Source organism: Adiantum capillus-veneris, chromosome 9 (genome assembly GCF_014529385.1).
Source record: "Adiantum capillus-veneris isolate H3 chromosome 9, ASM1452938v2, whole genome shotgun sequence".
Lineage (NCBI taxonomy): Eukaryota > Viridiplantae > Streptophyta > Polypodiopsida > Polypodiales > Pteridaceae > Adiantum > Adiantum capillus-veneris.
The window spans coordinates 124,030,908-124,058,181 of NC_140939.1; the positions used below are offsets into that span (position 1 = coordinate 124,030,908).

Here is a 27,274-nt window from a genome sequence, read left to right on the forward strand (position 1 = left end):
AATGTGAACTAAATCTATGGTATGTTGGTCGGTTGCACTTTATAGCCATATTTGTGCACATATACATTGGATATACAATATATCAAGTGGGTTGTTAGTTCAAGACCCAAGGGTTCTCACTAGTTTGGTTTTGAGCTTTTGTTTCCCGGTTGAGAAAACTGATTGCCCACATCTTACGAGGAACTATATTTGTGAACTTCCACGTAGGATGCACGATAAGCTATAAGGCTATAATACCAAGGTTTGAGCTCAGCATTGGCAAAATGGACTGCCCACATTGTTCAAGGATTGTGGGCCATCGATCTATCCTTATTAATGGAAAAATTGAATTTCTTCAATCAAGGCTAAATCTTTGAATTTGAACTATGTTTATGTTACCATTACCTCCTGTGCCCTGGTTGCTTGGCTTCGCCTTTTGAATTTGAACTATGTTTATGGTTACCATTACCTCCTGTGCCCTGGTTGCTTGGCTTCGCCCTTTGAATTTGAACTATGTTTATGTTACCATTACCTCCTGTTGCTTGGCTTCGCCGTTTGAATTTGAACTATGTTTATGGTGTCATTACCTCCTGTGCCCTGGAATGGTGGTTGCTTGGCATCCAGTCGACTGCAACAATCATCGCTTCAATGTCGGGCACGGCACCCCATGCGAACGTCATCCAAAAACTCTAGTCGCCAACAAGCAGGTTTCTTGATGTCCGTCTTCTGTAGCGCGCTAGGGCCACGCCGCCAGGAAGGAGAGAGAGAGAGAGAGAGAGGGAGAGGGAGAGGGAGAGGGAGAGGGGTAGAGGTGTTCGCCATCGCCTTCCTGCATTGAACCAAACGTGGACTCTCGTTTGCAGGCTCTAAAGCTGGAGAGGAATTCCATTCAGCTTTCAGCGACGAGCTTGCTTCATATACAGATATCGAAAATGCTGCATCACGGCAGGGCTTATCGTTGCGCTTGGAGACCGTGGGTCCTTTCTTTCAGGTCAGGGTTTTCAATTCAATGTCCAAGGAGGTTCTGGGAGCTGCTCAGGGACTCGTGAAATTGTGGACATGCGGTCGTATCCTGCATCTAGACTCAGCTCGCTTGAATACTGCATCCCTCAAGGCCAAAAGGCCCATTTTTGGGATTGCCTTCTTGCTTGGAGCTGCCGCAGTCCGTCATGGCTACGATCAAAAGTGTGTCAAAGCGGAGCTGCTTGCTATCAAAGACACAGACACCTACCACTCTAAAGTAAAGTATTCTTTCTTATCCCTATTCCATTCTCTCTTTTTCGTTGTTTTCTTTAAAATGGGAACTCATGTTTGAGCTCTCTCTCTCTCTCTCTCTCTCTCTCTCTCTCTCTCTCTCTCTGTGCTCCGATACAGTAGTCAGTGGTGTCTTTTTGGGCAATCTTATTCTTAATTCTTGTTAGAGTATTCAACACTCCTGCTGCTTCACCATGGTAGGGCATACTTATCGCTAGTTTCCCCGGGCTGGCCATCGACGGCATAACATTTAAGCTGCATCTTTGTCCTGCTGGGCACTTTTTGACCGACTCCTCGTTTTATGTCCAGTGTATTTTGGCCCATTTATTTTCTGGGCGCCCTATTTATTTTTGTAGGATTTGTTGGGTGATTTGTCCTTTCTACACCTTTGATCCCTAACAGGGAGGAGCACATTCTATGCTAGGAGCACTCTGCCTTTTGTATCAGTCACCTATTGGCTCTCTGTGGTTCATGGAGGTTATGGGGACACGTCTTGCTTTTCAAATTTGCCCCGAATCTACATATCCGCTTGCATTTACAATATGACATATCCAAACCCCTTATATTTCAAAGAACGCATGGGGGCGCATTGGTTAGTGCATATGGCTCGCTGCGGGGAGGTCGTGGATTCAAGATGTGGAGCTTGGATCGCCCTGAATTTACAAGCCTATTGGAACTCACTTTTCGCCCCGACTTTAATAAATTTCCGAAATTTACAAATGTGCATAGGACCCCCCCCCCCCCCCCCCCCCCCCCCCCCCAAGCTGTAGATCCCATTTGAAGCTGCCCATGTGAGATAGTGTGGAGGGGGGTGGGGCACCACATCCTATCATGAATATGTGCTTTCCTCTTGCGTTCCTTGCTGGTCCCTCAGATCTACACCTGATATCCTTAGCGCCAGGTCTCTGGCCTCTTTCCATGCTGGAAAACCTCTCCCCTTCATTTGCGTTTTTCAGCCAATCTTGCGTTTTCTGGGAGTGCTTTGGGTTTTGGAGCAAGAGGGGACAATGTCTGAGTGTTGGCTGTGGGACCCCTTGATCTTTCCTCTTGAACCTTTCTCTATCCAGCTCCACATCCAGTGCTTTGCCAAATTGGTTTACCTTCTCTTTGACATTGTTTTGCAGGCATTATGGTGCTATTCTTCTATGTTTTCTCACTTTTGATGGCTGTGCACATTGAGGTCTACCCCTCCTCTGACCCTCTGTGCCGCTCTAGATTTTGCCGAAACCATGCGAGCACACTAAAATTCGCGTTACAGCCACATTTTCAGCCCTCGCATTGGCGCTTTTGGGTGGACAACCACTAGTCACAAACACAAACTGATGATGTGGCATGTCCAACTTATGCACCTTTGTAGAGGGGCCTAGGTGCCATTAATAAGAAGCAAAGAGCATGTTGATGCGGCCGTTGTATGGACTTCCGTAAAACGCGTTGGCTGTTGACGTGGCAAAACTGCACGGAATTCCGTGATTTCTTTAATTTTCGCGATTTTTGCTAGCTACTTTTGGCAGCGCTAGCTTTTGGGAGACATTGCTTTTGAAGTTTAATGCTTTTGGGGCTCTGCTTTTAGCAACCCTTGTAAATCCTTTATAAGTGACCCAAGGGGGACTCACTTCTTAGAGCATCTGGACGCGAAGTGTAAGAGCGAGCACCCGCGGGCTCAATTGTACTTTGCTGACAGATTAGTATAAAAATTAATACCGAAAGAACTCCAGTCTTTGGGGTCAATATCGCCTGGCACGGAACTACGCCGGGCCGTGTCGATTCTCTTTTGGTTTTGTTAGTTAATTTGAAGTGAACCTCTGCTGTGTCGTGGCAGAATTTTGACTTGGGGTGTCCAAGTTTGTTATAGTGGTATCAGAGCACGACCGATTTCTCTTCTACCAAGAAATCCGATCCCTTATTTTGTGACACTTATGGATTCCAAAAAGAATCAGTCGACTTTTTCTGCATCTGCTAATGCGGGAGGAGATCACACAAAAGATTTAAACGAATTAACAGAGAAAGAGTATGGGCCACCTTGGCCTACTCAGTATGAACTTCAAGAGATGCAGCGTCGACAGTGTAACAGACTTGGACACTCCAAGTCAAGAATCAACCATGACAACACAAATAACCACTTCAAATCAGTTCACATTTCACAATTGATTCGACACTGGCCCGGCGGAGTTCCGTGCCTAGAGATATTGGCCCAAAAGACTGGCGCCCCTTTCGGTATTTCTTTTTGTATTAATCTGTGTTCAAAGTACAAGAGTGCGGGCAGGCGCTCACACTCAGACTCTGCGTCCAGATGCTCTGAGTTGTGAGAGGCCTATCCATGTATTTAAAGGTTACAAGGGTTGCCAAAAGCAGAGCCCCAAAAGCTAAAAATCAAAAGCTAAAGCAAAAGCTTTCTTTGACTCTCATAATCTCTCTCTCCCTTGAGAGGGAAGAAAAAGCAAACAAAGCAGTTCTCTCTCTCTTTTCTCATGCGTAGAAAAAGCAAAGAGACTTTTTCTCTTCAATTTGCGTCGCCCAAAAGATGCCAGCTTTTTTCCGCAAATAGCGCCGCAAAACGCGGAGACTGCCACGTCAACATGTACGGATTAGGGTTTGCAGGTTTTTTAAAGGGTTTGCAGGTTTTTAGGGTTAGGGTTTCCAGAATTAGGATTTTTGCAGATTAGGGTTTTCAGCAGTCGGGTAGCCACGTCATCACTTTGTGACATACCCCCTTCTTGAAAGCATTGTAATCGCCCTCGATTACGCCTGCAAAACAGACAGAGGCCATAAATCGTCTTAGCAGACACTGACTGTTAGTACCTACGCACTAGGAACACACATCTAGCACATGTACTAATCGACAATCACATCACACGACATCGCAGGACATCACATGACATTCAACATTCATTCGGATCTTAGAGCATGATTTATCGGCAATGTAGCTAGCAATCGCATCTACATCTAGTCGGGACCTCATCGATGTCCGATTGACTTACCCCTATTGCAACCATGTCTATTCAAGATCAATTAGACCAAAATGCTGCTGTCATTTCGTCTATCAATTCCTGCACTTAAAAACAAGTCAAGAACAAATCAGTTTCATATTCAGGAATTCCATTTCATAAAGTCATACAGCAGAATACTGTCGGCTCTCAGTGTCCCTGAAGGCTCAAAGAGACATCAGTGACTCTAGTATCAAAATCGAGGCATCTGTTGACAAAGGAGCGGAGTAACTCCCCTCTTGTGCATCCCACTGCACCAGATCTCCGGCCAAGCTGAATTCTGGGTTCCTTGTATTAGACTATGCTAAATCAAAAGCTTCGAGGTAAAGTTTCACAATCTGAGGAGTATCTGCTAGATCCTCCTCCTCCATCCACTTCGCATCAAATGCAAGATAGTTCTTGAACTTAACCAAGAACCGCCTTGGGACTTTACCTTTATTCTTCGTATCCTTATGTACCAAAATCTGTTTAGGAACAAGGATCTCCTCGTTTTCTTCCACTGCGGGTTGCTCATCAGACTCCCCATCATCAGGCACATCACCTTTAAAAGGTTTCAAGAGACTCACATGGAATGCATTGTGAATCCTCCAAGTGTCGGGCAGTTTCATTCGGAAGGAGACATCATTAATCTTTTTGGATATCTGGAAAGGTCCATAGTATCTCATACTAAGCTTTGGAAAAAGCCTCTCCTTTCCCTTTTTCTTTCTCAGGCGTGCTTTCTCAAAACGTAAGAGCACCCAATCATCCTCCTTCAATTTCAAATCGCGATGATGGCGATCCGGTGCCTTTTTCTGTCGTTCTTGAGATTTTTGCAAAGCCTCGTGGACCTTGGCAAAAGCCATGTCTAAGTCGCGCGTATACTCATCCCTTTAAAAATCTTATCTTTCGTGCTTAGGAAGGGTGGAACCTTCGTAGCACCTTCAACAATCTCAAATGGCGCCTTCCCCGTCGAAGAGTGTATTGTGTTATTGTAGGCAAATTCCAACAAAGGTAGGTACTTTTCCCATTGAGTCTTCTGATCCGAGATATAAGACTTCAATAAATTTAAAACCATTGAATTTGCAATCTCAGATTGCCCGTCAGTCTGCAGGTGGAACGATGACGAGAACTGCAACTGCGTGCCAATGTTCTCCCAAATTGCCTTCCAAAACAAACTCGTAAATCTGGGGTCTCTGTCGGAGACAATCGTCTCAGGCATGCCATGTAATCTGAAAATCTGGGCCACAAACAGTCTCGCTAAGTGATCCGGCTTGACTGTTTTCTTTACTGGAATGAAATGAGCCTGTTTGCTAAATCTGTCAACAACAGTCCAGATACCATTGTGACCACTCTTTGTTCTCGGGAGATCAAAAATGAAATCCATTGCAATACTTTCCCAAGGGGCGGGTGCGTATGGGCAAAGGCTGTAACAATCCCTGTGCTTTATGCTTGTCAAACTTGACTTTCTGGCATACCAAGCAACTGTGCACAAACTCTTACACATCCTTCTTGAGTCTCGGCCAAAAGAAGTATCTCTCTACCCTTTTCATGGTAGTAGCAATGCCGCGATGACCCGTGAAAGGTGGACAATGGCATTCAGTCATAACCTTTTCCCTCAACGGCTGTGTAACGCACAACATGGTTTTTCTCATCAAGAAGCCATTTTGAATGGAATATCCCGCTACTGTCTCCCCATCCCGTATCCGTATGAAAACATCTGCAAAATCTGTATCTGTGGCATACTGGTCGACCATATCCTCGAAGCTCCTATGATGTATCGTGGAAATAGCCAGAACCAACGGCTTCCGAGACAAAGCATCTGCCACCACATTCTTCTGTCCTTGAACACGGACAATCTGGAAGTGAAACTATGACAAGATGTTCGCCCACCGCATCTCCTTTTCCGAAAGCTGCTTCTGTGACAAGAAGTAGTGCAAACTCTGATGGTCTGTAAAGACAATAAAATCCGCTTCGAGTAGGTAGTGCCGCCACTGAGTAAGAGCAAGGATTATCGCCAAAAGCTCTTTCTCATAAATCTGTGCTGTCATTTCCGGCCCTGAGAACAATCGGCTCTCGTAAGCAATGACATGGTCTTCTTGCATTAAGACCGCACCCAGACTACGACCACAAGCATCACAATACACTTCAAGTGACTTTTGCAAGTCCGGCAAAGTCACAACTGGTCCTGTAGTCAATTTCTCTTTTCAATTCCTGAAAGGCAGTCACCTCTGTGGGTCCCCACGAGAAAGGGACTCCTTTTTGTGTCAAGATATGCAAAGGGGAAGCAATCTCTGCAAACTTTCAAATGAATAGCTTGTAGTACGAACACAGTCCCAAGAAGCTTCTAACTTCATGGACATTCTTCAAATCGGACCAATCATGGATAGTCTCTATCTTGGCCGGATCCATTTGCACTCCTGCTACTGACACAATGTGTCCCAAAAAGTGTATCTCTGGTAGGAAAAATTCACTTTTCTTTGCATTAATCACTAACTTGTGATCTCGTAATGCCTGAAAGACCTGAAGCAGATGATCTCTATGTTCTGCCTCATTCTTGGAGAAAACAATGATATCGTCAAAGAAAGAACCAACAAATAGCCTGTACTCTCGAAAAATCCTGTCGATCATCCGGTTAAATGTCGCAGGAGCATTGGTTAAGCCAAAAGGCATCACCAAAAACTCAAATAACCCAAAAGTTGTCCGAAAAGCTGTCTTTTAGACGTCTCCCAGCGCGCTTTCGATCTGATGATACCCACTCTTCAAGTCAATCCTGCTAAAGCACGAGGATCTCTGTAATCTGTCGAGTATATCATCGATCCTAGGAATCGGAAATCTGTTCTTGATGGTGATTTTGTTGAGAGCTCTATAATCGATGCACAGTCTCCAAGATCCGTCTTTCTTCAAAACCAACAACACTGGAGAGCAATACAGTGAAGTACTAGGCTGGACAAGACCCTTTTCCAAGAGGTCTTTCACTTGGTTCATAATCTCTTCGTTCTGTGCTCGGCTCACACGGTAAGGTAACCGGTTCGGTGGCGTGCTTCTAGGTATCAGATCAATGGGATGATCTTCAGGACGAGCAGGTGGTAACTCGCTTGGCAGGCCCTCTGAGAAGCAATCGGCATGAGAGTGTAGAAAATCTTGGCGTTCTTTATCAAGTTTAGATATATTTGTCCTATCCTCATCACTCAATTCTTTCATAAAGATCGAGTAAACAAACGGATTGGATTTTATTAATTTAGAAATGGCCGTAGCCGATACAATAGGGACAGACTCGCCCTTCAGTTTAATGTCAAGTACAATGGTTCTGCCCTTCTCTTTAGTCAATGTCGCTTTCCTCGCCCGATAGTCGACCACGGCGTTGTTCTTGTGGTACTAGAGAATTCTCAAGAGAACATCACAACCTTCCAAAGGCATTATGTAAAAGTCCTCATGCCCCAAATACCCCTGACAATGCAACCGAAGTTTGCCAATGACAGGTGTAATGGCTACGTCCTTGCCGGGTGCCGCTAGAACAGCCTCCGCAAGTGGTCCTATCCGATCGGGAGTGATCTCGAGCCGCGCTGCCAATTCAGGTGAAATGAAGTTGGCCTTGGCTCCTCCATCAAAGAAGATCAAGGCCTCTTGGTCTTTCACTTTGCCGCAAGCCCGGCAAAGTTCTGTACTCTCGTCCATTGTGTTGGGATCGGTACCCACACAATTTGGAACCAGTCCTGTTTTCATCATGGCTTTTCTTACACGTTCCTCAGCTGCTCTTGAACTCTCAGGCCTTTCGTCGTCCTTGTCGTTTTGTTCTTTCTCTGCCTTTTTAGGGCACTTCGTGGAGATATGTCCAAATTCCCCGCATCCAAAGCACTTCCCTTCCCTGATGAAGCGAGCTCGCTCCTGAGGAGTAAGCTTGGGTTGTGCATCTTTCTTTTCTGAGTTGCTCTTTCTCTTTCTACCTTCATTTGCCAAAGTCTGTTCGGCTCATTGTGTCATGACCTCATCGGTGGGGTAGGTCAGACTGCAAAAGTGAATGGCAAAACCCCGTTTCGCATGACTCATCAGCTCCTGAATAGAAGCTGACTTCTGTTCCAAGCAGTGATCTCGGATCTCTGTAGGTAGACCCAGGGTAAACCTCTCAATCTGCTCCTTGAACGAGATCTTCTTAAATGAAGAGGCGGGTAGAAAAGAGCTCCAGAATCTCTCGCAATAAGCGTCCACTGTATCTTTCTTGGTCATTGAAGATGGTTCCAAGCAGTTCGTATATCACGTTCATACTCTTGAGTCAACCAAGAAGAAATAAAAAGCCTCTTGAATTTCAGCCATTTAACTGGCGCAGTCTTGCTTAATAGAAGCGTGGACCACCAAGTTCGAGCATTCCTCTTAAAATAAGAGGCAACTCTCCGAATCTTAGAGTGCTCTGAGTAACGTCCTCCCGCGAAAGCGATGTCAAACTGCTGTACAAAAGACAAAGCCTTTGAAGCATCTCTATATCCCGAAAACGTGTCAAATTTAATTGATTGTCCACCTTCTTTAAACTCTCGGACTTTCTTGCTTTTGTCTTCGAGAAAGTCATATTGGTTGGCTTTGTAAAAATTCTTCTTCTTTGCATAAAAGTTGCTCTCATCAGAGTCTGAACTGTTTGTAGACGAGTCCTTTGTAAAACTGTCACTCAGTGGGCGAGATTTAGACTTATTTGCCTTTTTCTTGCCCTTTCCGAAGCGTTGTTTCTTGCTTCGCTTTTTGCCTTTTCTTTCTTCTTCGCTCGAATCAGATGAGCTAGAAGAATTGTCAGAAGAAGAAGAAGAAGAACTGGGTACTCATTCAAACCGAACACGCTTCTTCTGTTTTCATGCTTTTTCAAAGGTAGACTGACGACCCAAATAACCCGAAAAGTCAGCACCTTTCTTTTGCTTTTTGCCGTGCTTCTCAGCTTTGTTTTGCGCGTCAAAAAGTTGAGCAATCCATGCATCAACCACCTCTTTTAATTCCTTCTCTAAATATGTCTTGTGAGCAAAAGGTTTCTTGAGAGCGGGTTTTGGGGGTGGTGTTGCGGTTTTCTGCCACTCCGTATGCACCTCCTCCAAAGAAGTCTTGCTCATATATTTTGCCATCTTCGGGTCCTTGGCAAAATTAAGCATCATCTTTGTTGTATCGTCGATCAGCTCTCGGCGCTCCATCTCTCGACGCTCCGCCTGAGGAGGCCGAGGCGGGCCATACTTCTCACATGAATCTTCGTTGTGATCCCTTCCCGCATCTTCGAATGCAGAGGGAGTTGACTGATCCTTGCCTGAAACCATAGGTGCCGCGGAAAAAAAAATTTGGGATCGGATTTCCCGTAGAAGAGAAATCGGCCGTGCTCTGATACCACTGTAAGAGACTTGGACACTCCAAGTCAAGAATCAACCACGACAGCGCAAATAACCACTTCAAAACAGTTTACAGTTCACAATTGATTCGACACTGGCCCGGGAGAGTTCACTGCCTAGAGATATTGGCCCCAAAGACTGGCGCCCCTTTCGGTATTTCTTTTTGTATTAATCTATGTTCAAAGTACAACAGTGCGGGCAGGCGCTCACACTCAGACTCTGCATCCAGATGCTCTGAGTTGTGAGAGGCCTACCCGTGTATTTAAAGGTTACAAGGGTTGCCAAAAGCAAAGCCCCAAAAGCTGAAAATCAAAAGCTAAAGCAAAAGCTTTCTGCCAAGGTGGGGTCACCGAGAGAAAGTACCCGACAGCTGGGCCACATTGCATTTTGGAATGCGGTCCCAGTGGGGATAGATGGTCAGACCATTGGAGTCCAATGGAAGCATCCCCTAAAATTTAGGGAACTGCTATTTTGGACCATAAAATTTGTTCGCGTCATTACCTCGGAGGTAATGACAAGGGGAACATTTTAGAACTCTGCTGCAAAGTCAACTGGGAAACCAGTTGGGAGATTTTTAAGCGGGAAGCCCAAAACGGGAAATTGCTTGTAAATGTGCCAAGTGGCACTTTCTGGTGCACTTTCCTCATGTAGAAGAAGAGGCGCTCGATTTCTTGCCGGGAAGGCCTCATTTGCAAGCTGGTCACAGGTTAAGAGCTATTGACTGCAAGCTTTCCCTCTCATGTATAGTGTAGTGCAAGAAGTCATGTCCTGCACACCCTACACTGCTCTCTCTCTCCCCTACGTGCAGTAATATGATGCCCCACAAGAGGGCTCTTCATTTGACTCATGGACAGCTGCGTGGTCATATGCGTTTTTGCTAAGGCAAGAGTCTCTCTGAGTAGGAACAGGAGTGTTGCTTCAAAAGCAGGCACCGGTGAGGGTGATAACCTCACTGTACAGGTGCGTTTTCAGCGTTGGTTATGCTGTAACAAACTTGCACACCCCAAGTCAAGATTCTACCGCGACACAACGGAGATGCACTTCAAAACCGTTCACAATTCACACTTGAGTCGACACGGCCGGACGTAGTTCCGTGCCTAGAGATATTGGCCCCAAAGACTGGCCCCCCTTTCGGTATTTCTTTTTGTATTAATCTATGTTCAAAGTACAAGTGGGTAGGTGCTCACTCTCAGACTCTGTGTCCAGGTGCTTTGAGAAGTGAGGCCCTGCCCACTTATTTATTGGTACAAGGGATGTCCAAAAGCAGAGCCCCAAAAGCTGTCAACTTTAAAAGCTTTAAAAAATAAAGCAACTAGCCCAGAAGCTGTCCCAAAATTCAGCTAGTGTAAAATCAGGTATTCCGTATAGCTGTGCCAGCGTAAAAAGAGAAAATCCGTATTGCTATCCGTACGCCTTCCACGTCAGCATGCCAATGGATTTTGCGGCGCAATTTTAGGGATCTTCGAACGGCAGTCTGTCAGCGCTTTTTGCGGGTGTACTGCGACGTGTCACAGTGTGTCCCGTGGTCTGCTGCCACGTCACCATTTTGTGACATACCCCCGTCTTGAAAGCATTGTAATCGCCCTTGATTACGCGTGCAAAACAGACAGAGGCCATAAGTGTCTTAGCAGACATTGACTGTTAGTACCGACGCACTAGGAACAACACATCTAGCACATGTACCAATCGACAGTCACATCACAGGACATCACATGACAAATCACATTTAAAAGTCATTCCAAATCTCAGACCATGATTAATCGCAACGTTTTTAGCAATTGCATGTAGATCGAGTTGAGACTTCACAGATGCCCTATTATCTAATCCATATTGCAATCTTGTCTATAGAGATTTATGAGACCGAAATGTTGTAGTCTTTTCGTCCTGCACTCAAACAAGTCAAGTACAAATCAATCAGTTTCATTTTCATTATCAGGAATTCCAGTTCATAAAGTCAAACAGCAAAATACTGTCAGCTCAGTAGTATCCTTGAAACCCAAAGAGACATCAGTGACTATAAAAAAAAAATCGGAGCAATCTGTCGATAAAAGAGCGGTGACTCCCCTCTTGTACAAACCCGCTGCACTAGATTCACCCATGCTGAAAGTGGTGTTCTATCGGAGCAGACTATGCTAAACCGAATGCTTGAAGGTAAAGTTCCACAATCTGAGGAGTATCTGCTAGGTCCTCCTCCTCCATCCACTTCGCATCCAATGCAGGATAGTTCTTGAATTTAACCAAGAACCGCCTAATCACTTTACCTTTAATCTTTCTATCTTTATGTGCCAGTATCTGTTCTGGAACGAGTATCTCCTCGCTTTACTCCACTTCGGGTTGCTCATCTGGCTCCCCATCATCGGGCACATCGCCTTTAAAAGGCTTCAAGAGACTCACATGAAAAGCATTGTGAATTCTCCAAGTATCAGGTAGCTTCAATCTAAAGGAGACATCATTTATCTTTTCTTTTATCTGGAAAGGTCCATAGTATCTTATGCTATGTTTTGGAAAAAGCCGCTCCTTTCCCTTTTCCTTTCTTAGGCGTGCCTTCTCAAAATGTAAGAGCACCCAATCGTCTTCCTTTAATTTCAAATCGTGACAGTGTCGATTTGCTGCCTTCTTGTGTCTTTCTGAGATTTCGCTAAAGCCTCCTGAACCTTGGCAAAAGCAGTGTCCAAGTCCCTCGTGTATTGATCGGCTTCAAAAATTTTATCTTTCGTGCTTAGGAAGGGTGGAACCTTCGTAGCACCTTCAATAAGCTCAAATGGCGCCTTCCCCGTCGAAGAGTGGATCGTGTTATTATAGGAAAATTCCACCAAGGGAAAAAACTTTTCCCATTGAGTCTTCTGATCAGAAATGTAAGACTTCAATTAATCCAGTATGACTGAATTTGCAATCTCAGATTGCCCATCTGTTTGCGGGTGAAAAGATGACGAGAATTGCAACCGTGTGCCAATGTTCTCCCAAGTAGCCTTCCAAAACAAACTCGTGAATCGAGGATCTCTGTTAGAGACAATTGTCTCAGGCATGCCATGTAATCTGAATATCTGGGCAATGAACAGTCTCGCTAAATGATCCGGCTTGACTGTTTTCTTCACTGGAACGAAATGAGCCTGCTTGCTAAATCTGTCAATAACAAACCAGATACCATCGTGCCCACTCTGTCACAAGACGGGCACCACGTGCCAATATAAAAGAACAGACTGAACAGACTTTTAGCACTTCATTAACAACTGAACTGAGAGAGAGAGAGAGAGAGAGAGAGAGAGAGAGAGAGAGAGAGGACACGCGACAAGGAGTGGCGGAATTCCACCCTAGAGAGTATTGGCCCCAAACCTTGGCGCCCCTTTCAGTTTTTTTTTATATTGCATCAACTCAGTACAAGCTAGTACTTCAAACTCTGCACCTTCTCTAGGAAGCATGCAAGAGAATGAGCCCTAACCTCATATTTAAAGGCCCTTGGCCCCAAAAGCAGTTTACAGTAAAAAGCCTTCAAACTCAAAAGCTTCTGGTCTCAAAAGCAAAGCCAAAAAGCTGCCAATGTAAATCAAGGAAATCCGTACAGCCTGCCATGTCATCAGCCAGCGAAAAACGTAGAAATCCGTACAACTTGCCACGTCATCATGTTAGCGCAATTTTCGAAAATCTGCCACGTCATGAGTTTTTGTGTGTGTGCGGGTCCTGCTTTATTTTAATCCTTTATGTCACTTGGGGCCCCATCGGACGGGGTCCCCATAAGTTGGTAGGACTTCTTCTTCTGTTACTTGTTCTTCTTAGGGTTTAGGCCCCTCGGTCGGCTTCTGTAAGTTGACTCCATTCTTTAGGCTTCGACACGTCAGCAGTTTGTTACACACTCTGTGTCTTCGAGAGATCAAAAATGAAATCCATTGCAATACTTTTGTAACAAACTTGGACACCCCGAGTCAAGATTGTACCGCGAGACAACAGAGATTCACTTCAAAACAGTTCACACTTCACAATTAAGTCGACACGGCCCGGCGTAGTTCCGTGCCCAGAGGTATTGGTCCCAAAGACTGGCGCCCCTTTCGGTATTTCTTTTTATATTAATCTTTGAGCAAAGTACAACTCCCGCGGGTGCTCGCTCTCAGACTCTGCGTCCAGATGTATACACACTTGTGGTTGAATTAAGATGGCTTCTTCCTCTTCCGCATCTGACACTAAAAGTTTGATGGAACTCAAATGGTTCGATGGTCAAAGCTTCGATTTTTGGCAAGAACGCATGCGAGGTATCCTTTTCTTAAAGGACTGTGAAGATGCATTGGAATAAAATAAGCCACTAGGTTTGTCTAATGAAGAGTGGGCCAGGTTAAATAAGAAGGCTATGGCCTACATCAAAATGGCTATCAATGATGACATTTTGACGGACATCAAGCTTTTGGACTCTGCTTATGCAATATGGCAAAAGCCAAAGTCCAATTATGAAAACACCACGCCTGTGAACCAGGTGTTTTGATGCGAAAGTTGGTGAATATGCAGCTTGATGACTCGAAGTCAGCTTCTGAGCATTTGAGTGCTTTTACAGGTGTGTTGAATCGATTGCAGGACAGTGGGCTTCAACAATTCAATGATAAGCTGAAAGCTATTTTCTTGCTTATGACATTGCAAGATACGTGGGAAACCTTATTGTCTCCTCGAGCAACATTCCCACCCTCACGTAAGACGGTGTGAGAGGGTCTATTCTCAATGAAGAGATTAGACGCAAGTCTAGTGGGGAAGGTGGCAGTTCTTCCTACAATGCAAGAGGTAGAAATCAAAAGTGTGATGCAAACGACAGGACTCAAAATAGAAGTAAGAGCAAGACAAAGGATAAGGATGTCACTTGTTATCAATGTGGCAGAAAGGGTCACAAGAAACCCGATTGTATGTATTTCAAGAAAGAGCAGGAAAGGAAGAAGGAAATGCAAGATAAGAAGAAGAAAGATGAGAAGAAAGGGGAAAAATCAGGAGGAGATTCCTCCAAGAATGCTGAGAATACAAATGTATCCTCTAATGTGGTCATTGAGAAGTTGTTAGACGTTGAGGAAATCTTGCCTGTGGCTTTATACCCCTCAGATTTGGTGATAGCTAATGCAGAAGACATGCTTATCTCGAAGAACGATGTCATTGATGCATTGCTTAGTGCTAATGATGGCCTATCCGAGTCATGGATAGTGGATTTTGGTGCTTCATTCCATGTGACTTCATCTTTGGAGTGTTTTGCTACATATGCTGCAGGCAATTATGGCAAGGTGTACCTTGGTGATAATTTTGCTTGCAATATTGAGGGAATGGGTACTATGTGCGTGGCTCTTAACAATGGTCAAGAGCTTGTGTTAAATGATGTCAAGTTTGTACCAGGCATTAAGAAAAGTTTGCTATCTGTTGACCAGTTAGATGCACATGGTTATACTACCATCTTTGCTGGGGGGCTCATGGAAGTTGCTTAAGGGCTCTATACTTGTTGCAAAAGGGTCTAAAAGAGGTACTTTGTACTATCTTCGATGCAAAGCTTTGCCTGGCAAGTTTCTTGCTGTTGCTGAAGTTGCTTCACACACGGAATTGTGGCATAAGAGACTTAGCCATATGGGCCAAAAGGGTATTGATGTGCTTTCCTCTTTGAAGAGGGGTGATGTAAAATGCAAAAACTTGGATTTTTGTAACGATTGTCTTTATGGAAAGCAAAAGAAATCTTCTTATTACTCTGGTGTCTCTCGCAAAGCTAATCCTCTTGATCTTATTTACTCCGATGTATGCACTATGCCTGTTAAGTCTTTTGGTGGTGCATTGTATTTTGTTACATTCATTGATGACTGTACTAGGAAAGGATGGGTGCACTTTTTGAAAAGTAAAAGTGAAGACTTTTAATGCTTTTAGAAGTTTCATGCTTTTGTCACTACGCAAAAGAGTATTAAGCTTAAATGTCTCAAATATGATAATGGAGGAGAGTATATATTTGCTGAATTTCAACGTTTTTGTGATGAAAATGGGATTAAAAGGGAGTTGACAGTCCCTTATAATCCCTCTTCTAATGGTGTGATTGAGGGGTATTACTTTATGTGAGAGAGTGCGTTGTATGTTGTCCACCGCTAATCTTTCCCAAGAGTTTTGGGGGGAGGCATTGAAAACTGCAGTTCATATTTGCAATTGCTCTCCTAGTAGTACGTTGAAAAATGACATTCCAGAGGAGGTTTGGTCTGGCAAACCTGCCTCTTATGATCATTTGAGAGTATTTGGCTACGAAGCTTTTGTTCATGTGTGCAATGACTTCAGAACAAAGCTTGATATGAAGTCCATTAAGGGAGTCTTCCTAGGTTATAGGGAAGAAGGTGAAATGGGCTATAGAGTGTGATTACCACAATTTAGAAAGGTAATACACAGCTGAGATGTAGTGTTCAATGAGGCAAAATTGCTTAAGAATGCTACAAAATCTGATGTTGACAAGAAAACAACGTTTTTGCATGGTGACATTGAAGAGGACATATACATGAAACAACCTGAAGATTTTGTGGTTCATACATGCGAGGAACTTGTATGCAAAATGAAAAGGGCTCTGTATGGTTTGAGACAATCATCACGGCAGTGGTATAAGAAGTTTGACACTTTTATGCTGTCTCAAGGCTTTAAACGCAGCCATGCAGATCATTGTTTGTATACGGAAATGGATGAAGATGGTAGTCCCATCGTACTTGTTCTCTATGTTGATGACATGCTGCTTACTGGGAAACATAAGACTAGTCTTGATGCTCTGAAACGTAAGCTAAAGTCAACATTTGCTATGAAGGATTTGGGTGATGCAGAGCATATTTTGGGCATGCGTATTAAAAGAGATAGAAAGCTGAAATTGTTGTTTTTATCTCAAGAAAGGTACATTGCAAAAGTACTTGACAGATTTAATATGGCCGATGCTAAGCGTCTTGGAGTACCTTTACCTCCATACACTAAGCTTAGCAAAGCAAATTGCCCAAAGGATGAGGTGGCATTGAAAGCAATGAAGGGAATCCCCTATGCATCAGCTTGTGGTTCTCTTATGTATGCTATGGTTGCCACTCGTCCCGACATTGCTTATGCAATGGAAGTTGTTAGTCGATACATGTCAAATCCTGGCAAAGTGCATTGGGAAGCTGTCAAATGCATTCTGAGATATTTGAAAGGTACACAATCAAAGTGTATTTGTTATGGAAAAAGTGACTTAAAGTTGCTGGGATATTGTGATGTAGACATGGCAGGTGACATGGATACCAGGAAACCTACCAGTGGATATGTATTTGCCATTGCTGGTGGTGCAGTCTCTTGGTGTTCTAGGTTGCAGAAAATTGTGGCATTTGTGAGTGCGCGGATGCGGTGCGCGTGCGCAGAGAGTACGAAGGAGAGAGAACGACACTGGATGTGGGTGGAGCTCCCAAATTTCACTGTATGAGTACCATGTGAGAATATGAGTGAGCTCCTTATTCTTTGCATGTATAAAGAATAAGGAGATAAATGTGGGCAGCCGGACACTGGCCGGCGGACACGGGCAAAGCACGGTGAAGCACACCACTTTTACCTAACATTCTCCCACTAAAGGCCATGTGCCGATAATTGGCGAGAAGACTAGCCTACAACTAGTATATACAAGAGATGAGAGAAGACGGCTCTCAACCTGTGCCCACTAGCTCACTCATATGCATACCACTAGGGCTAGAGCTACGATGACACTCCTGATGCAGGTATCGAGTGACAACTTGCATGGCTCCACAATGCACAATGCCAGTGTCAGTCATCGTACGACTGACAACTCCCACTGCAAATGTACCAACCGCATAAGCAAGATCAGGTCTCGAGACCAAAAGGTCAGACATGAGAGACCCGAAAGCCGACAAAACATGCACTATGTGTGCCAACCTATCCCTGTCAGCAACCTCAGTGCCATATGCATCCTCGTCAGGAACCACCTGACTATGCATCACCATATCAGCATCGTCTGGCAAAGGCATATCTGCTGAGAATGACTACGAAACCGAAAAAATCAGCACCACTGCAATCACACACAGCTGTTTGAAGGACATTGTCGCCCTCAAACATATCAGATGCATCGTAGAACAATGCATCGGTCTCTGGCTCTCTGGCTCAACTAATGTCACCTCAACTGATGACTGGCCAAGCTGTGCATCCCCAGAGATACCAATGTCTGCGTGAACGTCACCTCAAGATAAATGCACAACCTGCTCTCCATGCAACACATCCGCAAAAGAGACACGCCTCGTCTCTTGCTCCAAACATGGCTGCAAATACACAGAGACTACACCACCTTGTGTGTCAGAAATATGCAAAGGGTATACTAGACCACTCCTAGCACCTCTGGCTATCACTAGTGATCCCCTATGCATCTGAAATGACCGCTCTCCAAGCAGTACACAATGTCCACTATTCTGCAACTGACGCACTGAAATGAGACTCTGGTTGAGTCCTGGTACATAACGTACATCTCGTAGCGTAAGCAATGCACCGCTAGGTAAAGACATGCATACATCTCCAGCACCCTCTATGTCAAATACTGAACCATTAGCAAACTGCACACAACCAAGTCTCCCACTAGAGAAAAAGCAAAATAAATCACTACGTGGCGTCATGTGAAAAACTGCATGCTCGTCTAGTAGAAAACGCGTAGACAATGTGCTATCCCAAGACACAAAGTAGTCTGATGGCAAGCTAGACTCAAAAATGACATGCCTGTCACATGCATACTCTCTAGCATCTGTCCTCATAGTAGCACCATGCATCTGCCTCTTCCGTTGCCTCATGCGCCTGAAGCAACGGCGCCTAATATGCCCCTTGTGGCCATAATACCAACATGTCAGTCGCCGTGAACAAAAATCGCCTCTCATGGCCAATGCCAAACAATGGCAAACAATGCTCGAGATCACAAAACTCTCCCACCTGAGAGCAAACCACTATCTCAAGCAGACAAAGTGAGCAAACTGTTAAGCTCACAAGCCTCTACAATAGGCGAACAAATTCGACAAAATTTTGGCAGAGTTTGAAGCCTCTGTAGCTGAATTATATTCAACCTCAGTAGTACTCAATGCTGTTAGGTAAAGACGGTGTGCTTCACCGTGCTTTGCCCATGTCCGCCGGCCAGTGTCTGGCTACCCATATTTATCTCCTTATTCTTTATACATACAAAGAATAAGGAGCTCTCACTCATATTCTCACATGATACTCATACAGTGAGATTTGGGAGCTCCACCCACATCCTGTGTCGTTCTCTCTCTCTTTCTCTCTCTCCTTCGTACTCTCTGCGCACGCACACCGCATCCACGCACTCACAATTGGTATCAGAGCTTTGGCTTCACGACAGATGGAGTGCTACAGAGAAGTGAGCTTTTGGCTATGGTGAGCTTGCTTTCGGTGGAAGCTTGAGATCGGTGAGCAACCACCAGATCTGTGCTCATGGAAGCTTGAGGGACATTCCCAAGCTTGAGGGAAGAGTGTATTGCAATGTATGCTTTTTTGCAATCATATTTGCAAGAAGAATGCAGATTTTCATTTTCGCAGGTCATTTTTCGAGTCCCAAAAACAACGTTTTTTGCATAACTTTTGCAAACGGAATGCGATTTATGCAAGGTCAGGGTGTAACCTGGGGTTTTGGCACGCTCCGGACGCAATAATGATGTCCATTTCAGCTGATTTTGACCTCTGAAATTTCTGCAACAACAGCAAGTTTTTGCTACGTTTTTGGGCCGAAAACAGTGTTTTTTGGCATATCTTGCACACTCGGACATCAGATCTATATGATCTAGGGGTCTACCCTAGGGTTTGTCGACGTTCCGGACGCAATGGTGATATCAAAATTTTGAAATTCTGAACTCTGAATTTTCTGCAGCAACCTGCATTTTTTTTTAGACACAAAAGATTTGACAGTTAAGGGTTTGTATACTACAAATCAATGTGTAGATTGCGTTTGGGGATATGTATGTCACATTGTGGAGTCCATTGGGTGCTGATTTAACTTGCAATTGTGTATACAAGTGTTGATTTGGGATGTGGTTCTTGGACTAAGGCACATCCGTATATAGTTTCTCGGCACATGGTTTTGTGTTGATGTATGCCCTATGTGGGAACAGAGGTGGAGATGTGGAGCCATCATGGCTAAGTATTTTGCATGCATGGTTGATGTTCGCAGTTGAGCACTTGTTTATGCGCATCCGTTGAAGCTTGTTTATGCAAACAGGTTGACAGGTTTTGTCAATATTCAGTTGAGTGGTACTCCGACTAGAGCGTGCTTGCTCTTTGTATGACTTTGTGAGGTGATTCCGGACGACTACAGACTTGCAAAGAACTTGGAATGCCTGCTCATACACCCGTGTTGGGTTGTGATAGCCAGAGTGCTGTCTACTTAGCCAAAAATGCCATGTTTCATGCGCGTACCAAACACATAGATGTGCGGTACCATTTCATACGTCAGGTATTGGAAGATGGTTTAATCACCTTGACTAAGATCCATACACAAGATAACCCTGCAGATGTTCTCACTGTAACAAACTTGGACACTCCAAGTCAATAATCTACCGCGACAGCACCAAATAACCACTTCAAAACAGTTCATAGTTCACAAATTTATTCGACACTGGCCCGACGGAGTTCCGTACCTAGAGATATTGGCCCCAAAGACTTGCGCCCCCTTCGGTATATTAATATGTGTTCAAAGTACAAGAGTGCGGGCATGTGCTCGCACTTAGACTCTGCGTCCAGATGCTCTGAGTTGTGAGAGGCCAACCCACTTATTTAAAGATTACAAGGGATGCCAAAAGCAGAGCCCCAAAAGCTGAAAAATGAAAAGCTTGTTCTTTTCTCTCTCAAGTTCTCTCTCTCTCTTGCCCTAAAAATAAAGCAAAAGGGATTCTCCTTCTCTCTTTCAATTTTCGTAGAAAAAGCAACAAAAGACTCTCTCTCCATTGCGTAGCTTAAACCAATGCCCCGAAAGCTGCCGGAAAAAGCGCCGTAAAACGCGGAATTCCGTATGGGTTGCCACGTGTCAAGCTCTCCGCAGTTTGCGGGATTCGTACAGCTTGCAGCCATGTCATCTTTTCTGCACCCGCCAGGGACTGTCCCATGCCAAGGGGGTGTGTGTTAGGGTTTGCCACGTCACCATTTTGTGACATACCCCCCTCTTGAAAGCATTGTAATTGCCCTCGATTACGCCTGCAAAATAGACAGAAGCCATATACTGTCTTAGCAGACACTGATTGTTAGTATCTACGCACTAGGAACACACATCTAGCACATGTACCAATCGACAGTCACATCACAGGATATCACTAGACATCACAGGACATCACATGACATTCAACATTCATTTGGATCTTAGACCATGATTTATCGGCAATGTAGCTAGCATCATTTAGACCAAAATGTTGCAGTCATTTCGTCTATTAGTTCCTGCACTTAAAAACAAGTCAAGAACAAGTCAGTTTTATATTCAGGAATTCCATTTCATAGAGTCATTCAACAGAATACTGTCAGCTCTCAATAACCCTGAAGCTCAAAGAGGCATCAGTGACTCTAGTATTCAAAAATCGAGGTATTTGTTGACAAAGGAGCGGAGTAACTCCCCTCTTGTGCAAACCCACTGCACCAGATCTCCAGCCAAGCTGAATTCTGGGTTCCATTTGGAATAGACTATGCTAAACCAAAAGCTTCAAGGTAAAAATTCTCATTCCGAGGAATATTTGTAGGTCTTTCTCCTCCATTCGCTTCGCATCCAAGGCGAAGTAGGTCTTGAAGTAATCCAAGAACCGTTAGTTCGCTTTACCTTCTTTCTTTCTTTCTGTGCCAATGTCTATTCTAGAACGAGTATCTGCTCGTTTTCGTCCATTTCGGGTTGTTCATCAACAGTCACATCGCCTTCAAAGGGCTTCAAGAGACTCACATGAAAAACATTGTGAATCCTCCAAGTATTCTAGCAGCTTCAGTCCAAAGGAGAGATCATTTATCTTTTGGGAAAATCTGGAAAAATCCACACTAATCTGGAAAGCACCAAATCATTCTCCTTCAATTTCAAATCGCGGCGATGGAAATCTGCTGCCTTTTTCTGTTTTTCTTGAAATTTCTGCAAAGCCTTTCAGACCAAGTCCCTCATTAACTGGTTGGCTTCAAAGAAAAATCTTATCTTTCGCGCTTAGGCATGGTAGAACCTTCGTAGCAAATCTCAAATGGCATCTTCCCCATCAAAGAGTCAAGCGTGTTTTTGTAGGCATATTTCACTGAAGGTAAAAACCTTTCCCAAGTAGTCTTCTGATCCAACCAAGAAGATTTCAACAAATCCAGTACCAGTGAATTAGCAATCTCTGATTGCCCGTCAGTCTGCGGGTGGAACGATGACGAGAATTGCAACCGCGTGCCTATGTTCTCCCAAATAGCCGTTTGAAACAAACTTGTGAACCTGGGGTCCTGTCGGAGACAATCGTCTCAGGCATGCCATGTAATCTGAGACCTAGGCAATAAACAGTCGTGCCCACGCTGTGTTCTCGGGAGATGAAATCACTTTCGCAGGGGCGGGTGGGTATGGGTAAAAGTTGTAACAATCCCTGTGCTTTATGCCTGTCAAACTTGACCTTCTGGCATACCAAGCAACTTTGCACAAACTCGTCCACATCTGTTGCTAAATTGGCTTTATCTGAGACAAAAATAATTCTAAATGAATTATTGGATTTATAAGTGAGAGGGTTTTCTCGCTTGGAACACCAAGGAAAAATAATTCTAAATGAGTTATTGGAATTTTAAGTGAGAGGGTTTTTCTCACTGGAGACATCCAAGTACAGAGTATTCCTAGTGCATCATTCAAAGTAATGACGGGAGCACTGAGAACGGGAATATCTGTAAGGCCACCAAGAACGGGTACTTCTGATGCGTCACAACGGATGGGTGACAGGGAGCATCAGTAAGAAGTATTCGACCATCCACGAATGGACATCTCTGATGCGTCATAGGATGGGTGACATAGAGCATTGTGAAGGAGATTGTACCGTAAGTTCGGTAGGAAAGGACTAGGTGATGGGTATTCCTGATCCGTCATGAGGTGGGTGACGGGTGCATCGGAAAGGGGATATCCATAGTCGAGAGGAAATCCGAACTGGAAAAGAGGAATACACGTAAAGACGCAAGTACAAGAATAAAGATGGGTTCTGAGAAGCTTTTCTTAAAAAGCGGAATATTTTAACGAGTTTTGCGGGAAGAGCAAACGCTTTCCGGCGAGGAATCTATGTATGCATTGCATTTGTGCATGTGGTTGCATCCAGGGACGCCTGGGAAGTGCTGTGAAAAGCATTGTTTTAAACTTATAAGGTTTTATTGAGTTTTTGGGCAGGTTTAAACCAATTTTAAAATATGCCAGCCGTCCACTTAATAAGTGGGCAGCCACTTAGAAAATAAAGCAACAAAACTAGCCAGCGAATTCTCTCTCCCTATTTCGGGTAGAACAACGCAAAAAAAAAAAAAAAAAAAACGGCCGCGATCTGTACGCGAACAGCTATTCGTACCGTGGCCAAGGAGCTATAACAGCACCACATGCCCTCACTGAAACAAGAGGTTACCAATGTCAGCAAGAGAAGACTCTGCCGCCAGATAACGCAAGAGATCGCGAGACTACGAAGTACGGAAGTCGCTTTTCCCGCGCAAGAGCGACAGATATCTATTGTGGATTCGCCATATGAATTGTTGTCGCGTGTTTGTGTGTGTGTTTGCAGGTACTTCATCGCGAAGGAGAAGCGAGAAGGCTTCGGCCTACGCTTGGGAATTCTGGGAACGGAATTCGGAAATTGTCTGTGGAGTCTCGACTCCGAGTACAGACGGAAAAAGGATCGAGAGCTCGTCTCTCAGATTTCCCTTACGAGAAGGAACGACCATCGAGTCAGAGATTTAGAACGGAGGGGTTTTCTCCTGTTCTTGTGCTTGTAAAAAGATTCTCCCTAATAAAGGATTCTCTTTAAGGGGGGGGGGGGACCAACCCATCTTCTGGTCCCTAATACTGTGTCGATCTTCTCTCTCTCTCTCTCTCTCTCTCTCTCTATTTCTCTCTATATCCTTTGGCTTCAGTATTAAGTGATAAATTCTATTTATCCGAGAATATTTTATATTGTTATGCGCTCCCGTTTGTGACAGTGGTATCAGAGCATGGTCTCCTCTCTTTCTCTGTAAAGGAGGACGACTCTGGGAAGAGACGGGAAGAAGCCATTACAAGCCAAGAGAGAAGTAAGCAGGCGGAAACCTAAGTCCTGCAGGAAAAGCTCGTAGAATTGGAATTTTTTATTTCCCCCCCTCTCTGCAAGAAGTCGACACAAGACTTGGGATTCTCTGAGAAGGCGACAAGAGCATGATGCTCAAGAACCTAGAGAATCCAAGGAGTGGAATGCTAGAGATCCTTCAAAATCCAAAAAATATCCCTGAACGTCAATCCAAAACCATAGCCATGAAATCCCGTCTTTCCGGGAAGGATATGGTCTCTAGACCTCAGAAGCTGCCCCGAAAGCTACCACTTTCATTCGACAGTTTGAAGTTGCTTTTGCAAACGGCAATTTGTGAGGAGTGTCGAAGGTGAGGCATGTGGCCAAACACCTCAAGGGGAATGAAAATACTTGGTGGTATACCAAAGCTCTACAAAGAACTTACAACAAGACTTGGATTCAATTCAAGGCCGAATTTTCGGACAAATTTCTTCCCTCTACGCTTTGAGGAAGGCATTCAAGAAGATTGGGATTGGTTTGCCCAATAGGAACACAAGCGAGTCAAAGCAAGTAGTAGTTCACTCTTGCCAAGGTAGCTCCATTCTTGATCCTCTCTGAGGAAGGAAAGATGAACAAATTTAACGAAGGACTTTTGCCCGAATTTTGTAAACCCATCTGCAAGATACTTTGCAGCAGATGGTGGAGTAGCAATAAAAGCTGAAATTGTACATGAAACCGGCCTGTACTTTCAAAAAGGGCGGTAGACTTTACTTCAAACCTTGATTTAGCTTTCACCCATTATTAGTCGTCTATTCTACCTGTACTTTCAAGACACAACACGGGGGAAAGGGATACAAGCTGCTAGAATGCACCTGTATGAGAAGACCGACACCAGATTGACCCCTAACTTAGGCGCCCCTTTCGGTATTTCTTTATTGTTTAAAAGAGGGAATAAACGCTGTGGTTCCCTACAAGCTGCCCCGCACAAACTTGGCTGAATTTCAACTGTTCCGGCCCGATTTCGGCAGCATAACTGTACTAGGACCCTTCACAGTCAGTATTCCCACGCATTGAATGACTTTCCCGACGCATACGGTCACTTTGCAAAACCTGGCGAGAATCTGCAGCACGCTGAATTCTCTGTTTTCAGCCCCGAAAATGCGCCATATCACCTGTACAGCGGTCCCCTCGCGTCCCCGAACCTCCTGGGGGTATTAGGGACCGTTTAGGGCCAAAACCCTAAACCTGCAAAAATACACAGCAGGCTGTAATTTACTGTTTCGGGCTCCGTTTCGCGTGCCGGTCGCATCCGTAGCAAGTCCTCGAGCTCCCGCACCTATAGGGCTACTTGCCCTTTGAATCGGACGAGATTTTCGGCGTGAAACCTCTCCGAATTCACCTGTACATGCGGGGGATTAGCCGCTAGCTTATCCAGTACCTGTGCAAGAGGCTCTTGCCTCGGCAATCGCGCATGAACCCACACAACTGTACATTGGTCAAATGAAAAGCCCACTAGAGGGGCATAACATACTGCCATAGGGGAGAGAGAGGGCAGTGCGTAGCGTGCAAGGCATCACTCCTGGCACCGCACTGTACATAGGAGGGAAAGCAAGCACTCCATAGCTCTTAACCTGTGACAAAATCTGAAAATGAGCCTCTCCCAGCTTAAAAATCAGCGCCACTTCTTGTTGCATGAGGAAAGTGCACCAGAATGTGGCACTTGGCGCATTTACAAGCATTTTCCCGTTTCGGGGTTGCCGCCTAAAAATCTCCCAACCGGTTGCCCAGTTGACTTCACGGCAGAGTAAGAAAATGTTCCCCTTGTCATTCCGGAGGTAATGACGGAAACACATTTTCAGGTCCCAAAATAGCAGTTCCCTAAATTTTAGGAGATGCTGCCATTGTACATCATTTTAGGAGATGCTGCCATTGACTTTCTTGCCACCTTCAACTATCTCAAAAGGTGCCTTGCCAGTTGATGAATGCACTGTATTATTGTATGCATACTCCATCAATGGCAAATACTGCTCCCACTTTCCTTTATGCTCTGACACATAGCACTTCAGCAGATGTAGGACAATAGAATTTGTCTCTTCTGACTGCCCATCTATTTGAGGATGAAGTGACGAAGAGAATTTGAGCGTTGTGCCCATATTCTCAAACAAGCCTCTCCAGAACAAACTTGTCATGCATGGATCACGGTCGCTAAGAATCGACTGTGGCATGCCATGATACTTGAAAATATTGCTCATAAACAAGCGTGCCATCTGATCTGATTTTATCTTCATCCTGACAGGAATAAAATGAGCCTGTTTGCTGAATCTGCAAATAATGGTCCAAATACCATCGTTTCTTGTCTGCGTTCTCGGAAGATCAAAGATAAAATCCATAGCAATACTTTCCCATGGTTTATTTGGAATAGGTAGTGGTTGCAATAACCCTGGTGCCTTTTGCCTATCAAACTTGACCTTCTGGCAAATTAGGCATTCTCGCACAAAGGCATCCACATCTCTTCTCAATGTAGGCCAGTAGAAGAATGTCTCAACCGCTTTAACTGTAGCATCGATACCACGATGCCCTGCATACGGTGGGACATGACTCTCTTCTATAACTTTGCGTCGCAATGGCTATGTGACACAATATGCCATGCATCATCATGAACCCGTCTTTAAGAAGATAGTGTTCATGACGTTGTCCATCCATTAGTTGCTCGAAGACCCTTGCAAAATCTTCATCATTTGCATACTGTTCTCTCATATCATCAAGTTCATGATGATAAGGAATTGACACAGCTTAAATTTGTGGCTTCCTTGACAAGGCATCAGCCACAACGTTCTTCTTGCCTTCCACATGCACAATCTGAAAGTGGAACATGGACAAGATATTTGCCCATCGCATATGCTTCTCAGATAACTTTGTCTGTGTCAAGAAGTATCGCAAGGTCTAATGGTCCGTTTGGACAACGAAATCTGCACCTAGCAGGTAGTGTTTCCAACTTAAGAGCGCATGAATCACAGCCAATAGCTCTTTCTCATAGACCTGCATGGTCATCTCTGGCCCTTGCAAAATTCTGCTCTCATAGGCTACTACCCTGCCATCTTGCATTAGCACTGCACCAATGCTACTACCACAGGCGTCACACTGGACCACAAATGACTTCCTAAGATCTGGCAACACAATGACTGGATCTGAAGTCATCTTTTCCTTTAAGAGATTAAAGCTAAAATCTCTTTCTGTGTCCATCTAAAGGTGTCTGCCTTCTTTTGAAGAGCATGTAAAGGTGAAGCAATCTCAACGAAATTTCGAATAAACCTTCTGTAATAGGAGCATAGTCCCAAGAAACTTCGGACATCGTGCACCGTCTTCAAATCTGGCCATGACTTGATCGCTTCAACTTTTGCAGGATCCATTCTGACACCATCCTTTGAGACAATGTGTCCCAGAAAGTGAATCTCTTCCAGAAAACTCACTTTTCTTTGCATTGATGAGCAACCTATGACTGCGTAGCTCTTTGAACACAATGGCC

At 44.5% G+C, this 27,274-nt stretch overlaps 1 protein-coding gene across 3 annotated transcripts in view; it reads left to right on the forward strand.

Moving 5' to 3' along the window:
- Nucleotides 1-423: 423 nt before the first annotated feature.
- LOC147451124 (uncharacterized) overlaps nt 424-27,274 on the forward strand; it is a 59,701-nt gene continuing 32,850 nt past the window's right edge. Inside the window, exons 1-2 of one of the 3 annotated variants that reach the window (XM_086520866.1) lie at nt 424-686; nt 843-1,219. In XM_086520866.1, coding sequence (XP_086376992.1) covers nt 548-686; nt 843-1,219 — 516 coding nt within the window. In that variant the 5' untranslated portion in view covers nt 424-547. Of the gene's footprint in view, nt 687-842; nt 1,225-27,274 lie in introns of all 3 variants that reach the window. The other 2 variants (XM_086520867.1, XM_086520865.1) reach the window with 2 other exon arrangements.